This window comes from Suricata suricatta, chromosome 16 (assembly GCF_006229205.1).
Source record: "Suricata suricatta isolate VVHF042 chromosome 16, meerkat_22Aug2017_6uvM2_HiC, whole genome shotgun sequence".
Classification (NCBI taxonomy): Eukaryota; Metazoa; Chordata; class Mammalia; order Carnivora; family Herpestidae; genus Suricata; species Suricata suricatta.
This window is the reverse complement of record NC_043715.1, coordinates 44,555,846-44,563,644: the sequence shown is the minus strand read 5'-3', so window position 1 is coordinate 44,563,644 and position 7,799 is coordinate 44,555,846. Positions and strand designations below refer to the sequence as shown.

Genomic DNA, 7,799 nt, shown 5'->3' with positions numbered 1-7,799 from the left:
ACGCCCTTGAGGTCTCTGGCTGCTTGGGCTGGCCTCGGTCACATAAGAGAACACACGCCCAGGGACCAGGCACTCATGGGCTCATTGGCCCTACTGTCTCCCCTCCATGGCGCTATGCTTGTGGACACAGACACACACTTGCGTCTCCAGAGATGTGTCCAGACACCTGCGGAAGGCCAGTGATTGAGCATGTGGGGGTGAGGAGGCAAAGTTGCAGGGTCAGAGCGGCCATATCTGGAGAAAAGTTGGGGGAGGGGGAGGTCTTAAAGCCGAACATAGATAGGGTGACGGGAAGATCCTGAGACGCAGAGACGCACAGCAAAGGAAGCAACCGCCCCTACAGACGTGCACAGTGACAAGTTAGGGCCACTACCAGACACAGCAGCAACAGCCACGTACAGACTCTCAAGGACACAAGCTGTGGTCACCTACAGATCAACATGCGCCGTAGCCACAGGCCCCCACAGACGCCATAGCACAGGCCACAGCCCTGTGCGACCCGCAGTCCAACTCCAGCCACACAAAAGGGCTCTGGTTGCCGCTCTTCCTAGATACACAGGGTAGCAATTCCCAGACGGTCCACACTTCAACCACCCCGGACACCAACCGATTCAAGGAACAGTCACCCATTGCCTCCTAAAAGCAAACCCGATAACCACGTGGTAACACAATGGCAGACGCGGCAGCCACTCACAGAGGGAAAATCACAGGAATGAGGGCTAAACCTGGATAGAAAACCACATGAGCTACGCAGGTAGAAACAGATGCCACCGCCGGCTGTGGGCCCGGGGCCGAAGCTGTGGCCTGAGGTGTTGATGCGGGGGCTGCAGGCCGATGCCTCACACGTTGGGCTGGGAGTCTCTGCTTGAAGTCACCCTGTACCACACACAAATGCATGGTCCCGGGGACCCGATGGTTGTGTCGCTGGACAGGCAGGACGCACAAATGCTCCTCAGCACAGCTTGACGGTGAAAGAAGCTGTGGGCTCTCATGGTGACATGAGGCCCTTTTGTGTCCACAGGGGAAGTGGACAGAGAAGTCCAGTTGCCAGTGGTAGGTGGCATCCTCAGACGGGAGGGGTCATGACACACTGATGATGACACAGCTGAGCCACACGCCTCCCAGTCACAGGACCACAGGGCCCCGTGCAGTACACACACACACACACACACACACACACACACACACACACACACACACACGGTCGCACACCTCTGCCTCTTGCGCTGGCCCCAGGTCTTTGGCATCGGGCTCTGGCTCAGAGCAGAGCCTCAAGGAGGCTGTGTGACACACTTATAGACTTCCTGCCTTCGCCCCTTCTCTGCACACAAAGCCGGGCCCACCCAGCCCTGAGGGCCACAGTGAAGCCCAAAGGACTTGGGTTGGGGAGGAAAAAGTCTGTAGCCTCAGGGATCTCTTGCCTTGACAGCTGGATTCTGTCCCCCACAGGGACAGTGAGCCAGCCAGCTTTTGGCCCTTTGCCCCAGAGGCTATTCTAGAATAGAATACCTATTCGTCCAACCCACCCACTGAGGGGGCTTTGGTGGCCATCTTTCTGGACTGACAGGGCACTGGCCCTGGGGGCTGGCCTGAGCCCTCCACTCCCTCCCCATCCTCTTGGGCCAGGGGCTGCTCCCCTGCAGGAGGCCCTGGTCCGCCTGCCCCCTCCCCCACACCTAGTGCTTAGACTTTTCCTTGAAAGGGCAGAGCCAACCCCTCTCCTGAATCCCAGAATCTTGACATTCCAAGACTCGACCAGGCCTGTTTCCCACTGTGGGAACTGGGGCCAAGAGGAGAGACCTGTGCCAGCCCCAAGGCTCTCTGGGTCCTGGGGCCAGGCATCTGAGCTGGGACAGGCCCCTGGGCTTCTGTCAACCCATCTGTCACCCCTCCTCCTTTTCCCCCCAACACCCAGATGTCCTGCCTTGGCGGTGCTGTCCCTGACTGCCACATTGCTGCTCCAGAACCCGCCAGCTGGGCCCTGGGGCTGGTGGGGCTTCTCCAGAGCCCTGGACAAAGGCGGGGGCGGTGGGGGGGGGGGGGCGAGTTACGGAAAGGGACCCTGACCACCCCTCCCTCCCTGCCCTAGGAGGCAGACATGCCCGATGAGGTCAACATTGATGAATTGTTGGAATTAGAGGGCGAAGAGGAGAGAAGCCGGAAAATCCAGGTAGGTGGGGGAGGGGTGGGGTGGGGTGGGGGGAAAGCCGCCACCCTAGGGCCTTCCTAAAAAATCACGCAATAGTTAACATTTTATTGAGCACTTAGTATGTGCCAGGCCTTAATTCCATTGTTCTCCACTTGACTCCTTTTAGCCTCACAAACCCCATCCAGGGTTTATCATCTCCGTTTCGTTATTCTCACTATAATTATCTCCCATTTTCCAGATGAGGAAAATGAGGCCCAGAGACATTTAACCACTTGCTCAGGGTCCCAGCTCAGAAGGAGCAGAGCTGGGAGTCGAAGCCGGCCCTGTCCTCGCTGTCAGGGCCTGTGCTCTCTCAGCGACAGAAAATGCTGTGACCTTCTGGCCGTCTCTGGATTCAGAGCGGGTCCTGGTGCTGAGTTTCTTGACTCTGCCCCCGTACCCCTCCCCACACCTTTGGCCAGGTCCCTCCCTTGAAACCAGATGGGAAGTCCACCCCAGAGTCTGACTTCCTTTTGTCTTGTTGCCTCGGGCTTTGTTGGGAAAGAAGGGGCTAGAGGGGATTAGGTGCTGGTCATTTACTATTTTCTCTTTTTTGTGGGGGGCTGGGGTGCCCAGGGCCTCCTGAAGTCATGCAAGAGCCCCACAGAGGTGAGTTTTCCCTCCCGCCCCACAGGCCCTGTTCTGGCCCCTGGATCCTGGTGGAGCAGGGGGCCCCTGGGGAGGAGGGAAGGCGCTGCCTTGCCCGGGTCGGCAGTGGGGACTCTGGGGAGCGCTCTGTGTCACTCAGCCCTTTTCTCATTTCCAGTGGTGTCTTTGTCTTCCTCACCCCGGCTCCTCTCTCCATCTGCCACGGGCCCCATTATCTCCTCCCTACTGGGACGCTCCCCATCTGTCTCCGGTTTCTGCCTTTCCTCTGCTCTTCCCTCCTTGGGGCTGCCAGTCTTCGGGCTCAGCCTCCCTCTGGGTGTCCCCTACTCCCCTCCCAGGGTTGCTTCTCCCTTCCCCACCTCCGCTCCCCCCCCCCATCCCTCCAGGCTCTGAAACTGAGCTGGGGCCCAACCCCTCCCACTTCCTTCCCTGCTTTAAAAGGGAAAAATATTCGTGTTTCTGTAAATGGCTCTGGGCTGCCTGAGGGACAAACGTCATTGTGTGTCTGTCTGCCGTGGGGCTAAGGCCTCTGTCCCTGGGGACCCTCCTGGTGATCTCTTGGCCTGAGAAACATCTTGACATCTCTCTGTGGCTGTTTCTCTGTACTTTTGTCTCTCCCTCTGCTCTCTGCACCTATGTCTTGGGCCCAGTTTCTGGGTCTCTGTCTCTCCCAGCGTCTCTTTCTGTTTCTTTCTCTCTGACTCTCTATCTTTCTCTGTGTGTCTCCCTTTCTCTCTTTCCTCGTCTCTGCCTTTCGTCCCCCTCCCTGAGTCCCCCCACGCCCTCTCACTGACCAGGTCAGAGGGGCTGGGGGCTGGGCGGGTGGGGTGGCCCCTCCCCTCCCCGCGTTCTCAGCACCCTTGCCCTGTCCTCAGGACTTCGTCCAGGAGCTGCTGGTGAAGCTTCGAGGCCTCCACAAGCAGCCAGGTCTCCGCCAGCCCAGCCCCTCCGCTGACAGCCGCCTGAGCCCCCTCCAGGACCCTGCCCGGACTGCACCGCCCTGACCTCGCCTCGGGGGCCCCTCCCTTCTCCCGTCCCCTCTGCACCTCCTGGCCTGTGTATACGTTGTATGTAATGGTTCTCTAACAACGCGGCATGCCTGTTTTTCCTCTCCCTGATCACTGGGCTTTCCCTGAGCGGCCCCCCCGCATCTCTCTCCTGCTAAGTCTCCTCGTGTCCCAGCACCCACAGCTGGCCCGACAGATGGAGGATCACTCCTCAGCCAGAGAGCATGAGAACAGGCCCTGCTGACCTTGCACCCCCGGCCCCCGGGACTCATCTTGTCCTCACTCCCTACCCCCCCCACCCTTGGCCCAGCCCAAGCAGCAAGGCCACAGTAGGTGTCATTCAGGGTTCCTGTGGGAATAATGGCCTGTGGTTCTTGCACCACAGGAGACGTGCAGAGCCAAACGTGCCCAACACCACAACACACCATGAACAAACCAGTGTGGGGGGAGACAGTGACGTTGACGCAAGGCCTTGAAGGATGCATAGGAGTTTGCGTGAAATGGGTACCCATATCTGAGGACTTGGAACCTGGCTGGTGGAGCAACTGACATGCGGGCTAGGCCAGGGAGGATACAGAATATTGGCAGGGCCACCCACCAATCAGGATGCACGAGCCCCCCCCCCCCTCAGCTGAATCTGGGAGGCCCCTGGGGTGGAGCAGAGGGAGGCCTGAGGGGTTCCAGGGGAGGGGCTAGAACATCAGAAGTGGTAGCTATTTAACCCAAACTGTACAAGTATTTCAGTATTTTAACAGCAGAGCTAGTGGTGCGGGCGTGCTGGCTGTGTCCAGTCAGGAGGCGGGGTGGGGAGGGGGGAATCTTTCCCCCAACCCAGGGCAAAACACACTTCACATCTTGCCTCTACTACTGACCCGGAGTGGAGGTCCTGGCTCCTGTCCTTACCTTGTGCCACCCAGCATCTTAGCCAGAATGGGGCGCCCACCCCAGGGGGTCTGAACTCTAATCTGGCAGGAAGAGAAGATGCCGATGAAGAAAGGCAATGCAGGGACACCTTGCATGTCCAGCCCTTCAGGTGGCCTTGCTGTCCCCACACAGACGGACTTCAGGCTTCAGTGTCTTTTTCCTCCACCTAATTGTATAGAGAAGGAAGCCATGGAGGATGGAGGCAGCCCTCCTGGCGTCCAACCATCTCCCAGACCATCCTCTGGGGCCTACAGAAGCCTTTGAACTTCCCTCTCACAACCTGTCATGGTTCCTCATTTTGTGGAAGTGGTCTGTGCTCAAAACCCAGGTTCTAAAGTCCTGGGTGTGCCATGTGTAGAACTCAGTTTCCTCATCTGGAAAATGGGGGCTTCACAGATGAGGAAATGAGACCCAGTTTAGTGCTATCACTTGCCCAAAGTCACACACCTGGAAAGTGGCACTGGCTTCAATCCCGGGCACCTGACTCCAGAGCCCAACTCCTCAACTCTTACCCTGTGTCCTCCTATAAACCATAGTGGTGACTGCTAGACTTCAGTGTCAGGAAGAGGTTGACGGACTCATGCTAAAGTGTTAGTGACTGTTCATACTCCTGAGATATCCTAATTATTTTTAAATGTTTATTTCATTTTTGAGAGAATGTGAGCAGAGCAGGGTGCGGGTCAGAGGATCTGAAGCAGGCTTCACACTGACAGCAGAGTCCAATGTGGGGCTCCATCTCATGACCTGAGCCAAAGCCAGATGCTTAACTGACTGAGCCACCTAGGTGCCCCTGTATTGCCCTTTAGATAGGATATTTCGGGGGGCACCTGGGTGGCTCAGTCGGTTAAGCCTCCGACTTGGGCTCAGGTCAGATCTCACGTTCGTGGGTTCAAGCCCCGCATCGGGCTCTGTGCTAACGGCTGGCTCGGAGACTGGAGCCTGCTTCCGGTTCTGTGTCTCCTTCTCTCTCTGCCCCTCCCCCTCTCATGCTCTGTCTCTGTCTGTATCAAAAATAAATAAACATTAAAAAAATTAAAAAAAAACTCGAGAAACTATTAAAAAAAAAAGATAGGATATTTCGGGGGTGCCTGGGTGGCTCAGTCGGTTAAGCATCATCCCTGCCTAGCAAAGATGTGCCTTGGGGATACTGACTTTCAAACCCTCTGACGTGACAATGCCCCCAGAGGACACCGTGTATGTGACCCGCCACCCTTGCGCTGCCCCACTTGGCCTCCTCACTCCCTGCCTCCCAGGGTCTGTTTCCCACTCAGCAGCCAGATAACACCTTTCCTGAATTCTCACCTTTGTCTCCATCCGCTCCGTTCCCTCTTCCTCCAATTCATCATTTTATTTTATTTTTTAAACACTTATTTATTTTTGAGAGAGAGAGAGACAGATCATGAGCAGGGGAAGGGCAGAGAGAGAGGGGGACACACAGAATTGGAAGCAGGCTCCAGGCTCTGAGCTAACTGTCAGCACAGAGCCGGATGCCGGGCTCGAACCCATGAACTGTAAGATCATGACCGGAGCCGAAGTCGGACGCTTAACCGACTGAGCCACCCAGGCGCCCCCCAATTCATCATTTTAAAAATCAACTTCCAGGTATTCTAGGATTTCTTTATATGAATACAAACAAGTGGGAACCTAGATTCTATTCTCCCCAACCTGTTTCTAAAGGCAAACATTAACCACTGCCCCAACCTTGCTCCTTTTCATGGAACAACCCATCTCCCTGATCGATCTTTCATGTCACAGCCCCTCCAGGCTTCCCCTGGTCTCAGAACAAAAGCCAAAGTCCTCCCCATACACTCCTCCCTGCTCCTCGTTCTGGCTTCCCACCTCGCTCCCTCCGGGACCACACACAGACATACTTCCTCTGCCCTGAGCGCCCTTCACGGAGGGTCCCTCATCCTCCCTTAATGTAATCAGAGAGGTTTCTGTGAGCCCCTTATCTAAGGAGCCACACCATCTGTCACTCCCATCGCCCTGATTTAGTTTCCCCATAGAATTTATTACACCCTGACATAATCTGTTAGTTTATTTTATTGTCTGTTTACACTCCCCGACCTCAGAATGTTAGCTCCTGGCCTGCCTTCGGTATGGCTAGCCTCATGTCTGAACTGTGGCTGGCACGGAGTAGGTGCCTGCCGCAAACAGTGCCCCCTGGTGGCCACATTCTCTTTCCGCACACAGTAAGCCTTGTATAGACGTGAGGTCTCAGCGCCCCCTCGTGGCTATGTGAATTGGTTTTAAACTGCACCCCAGAGGTTAGTATTCTGGGGACGCAGAGGGCGGGGGGTGTCAGATGGATTTTAATTAAAAGAGCAGGCTCCAGACGCAGCTGCCACAAGGTACTCAACCATTACTGATCAAACCAGAGGCTTTGCTAATTAGAATGATAAATTTTAGAAATGGGCTTTTATCAATGATTTGGCTGGTATTCACAATTGACTAAAATATTTTAGAAATACTTTTCATCCTCACTGTAATAACCAATTCATGTTTATTTTTGAGAGAGAGAGTGAGGGTGTGTTGGGGAGGAGCAGAGGGAGAGAGTGAGAGAGAGAGAGAGAGAGAGAGAGAGAGAGAGAGAGAGAGAGAGAATCCTAAGCAGACTCCATGCTGTGAGCACAGAGACCAACCTAGGGCTTGATCTCACAAACAGTGATATCATAACCTGAGCTGAAATCAAGAGTCAGAAGCTCAACCAACTGAGCCACCTGGATGCCCCAGTAATAACCAATTCAGACAAAGTTTTGGGGGTGCCTGGCTGGCTCAGTCCATAGAGCATGCAACTCTTTTTTTTTTTTAATGTTTATTTTTGAGAGGGAGACAGCATGAATGGTGGAGGAACAGAGAGGCAGACACAGAATCTGAAGCAGGCTCCAGGCTCCAAGCTGTCAGAACAGAGCCCAATGTGGAGCTCGAACTCAAAAACCAGGAGATCATGACCTGAGCTGAAGTCAGATGCTTAACCGACTGAGCCACCCAGGCGCCCCCATGCAACTTTTTTTTCTTAATTTTTAATGCTTGTTTATTATTGAGAGAGAGAATGGGGGAGGGGCAGAGAG

General features: G+C 55.1%; 1 protein-coding gene across 1 annotated transcript; it reads left to right on the top strand.

Moving 5' to 3' along the window:
* The first annotated feature begins 1,981 nt into the window (after nucleotides 1–1,981).
* On the top strand, nucleotides 1,982–3,901 carry PPP1R14A (protein phosphatase 1 regulatory inhibitor subunit 14A). Its single transcript, XM_029925203.1, has 3 exons — nucleotides 1,982–2,170; nucleotides 2,765–2,797; nucleotides 3,673–3,901. Exons 1-3 carry the CDS (start codon nucleotides 2,099–2,101, stop codon nucleotides 3,799–3,801), a joined length of 234 nt encoding a protein of 77 aa, XP_029781063.1. The 5' UTR covers nucleotides 1,982–2,098; the 3' UTR covers nucleotides 3,802–3,901.
* The last annotated feature ends 3,898 nt before the right edge of the window (nucleotides 3,902–7,799 follow it).

Bases quoted from the DNA above. Each gene is read 5' to 3' on its own strand.
- PPP1R14A (XM_029925203.1), top strand. From the start codon at position 2,099: ATGCCCGATGAGGTCAACATTGATGAATTGTTGGAATTAGAGGGCGAA. The intron at 2,171-2,764 runs GTAGGTGGGGGA...TGGGGTGCCCAG, and splicing joins AGAGAAGCCGGAAAATCCAG to GGCCTCCTGAAGTCATGCAA. The intron at 2,798-3,672 runs GTGAGTTTTCCC...CCCTGTCCTCAG, and splicing joins CATGCAAGAGCCCCACAGAG to GACTTCGTCCAGGAGCTGCT.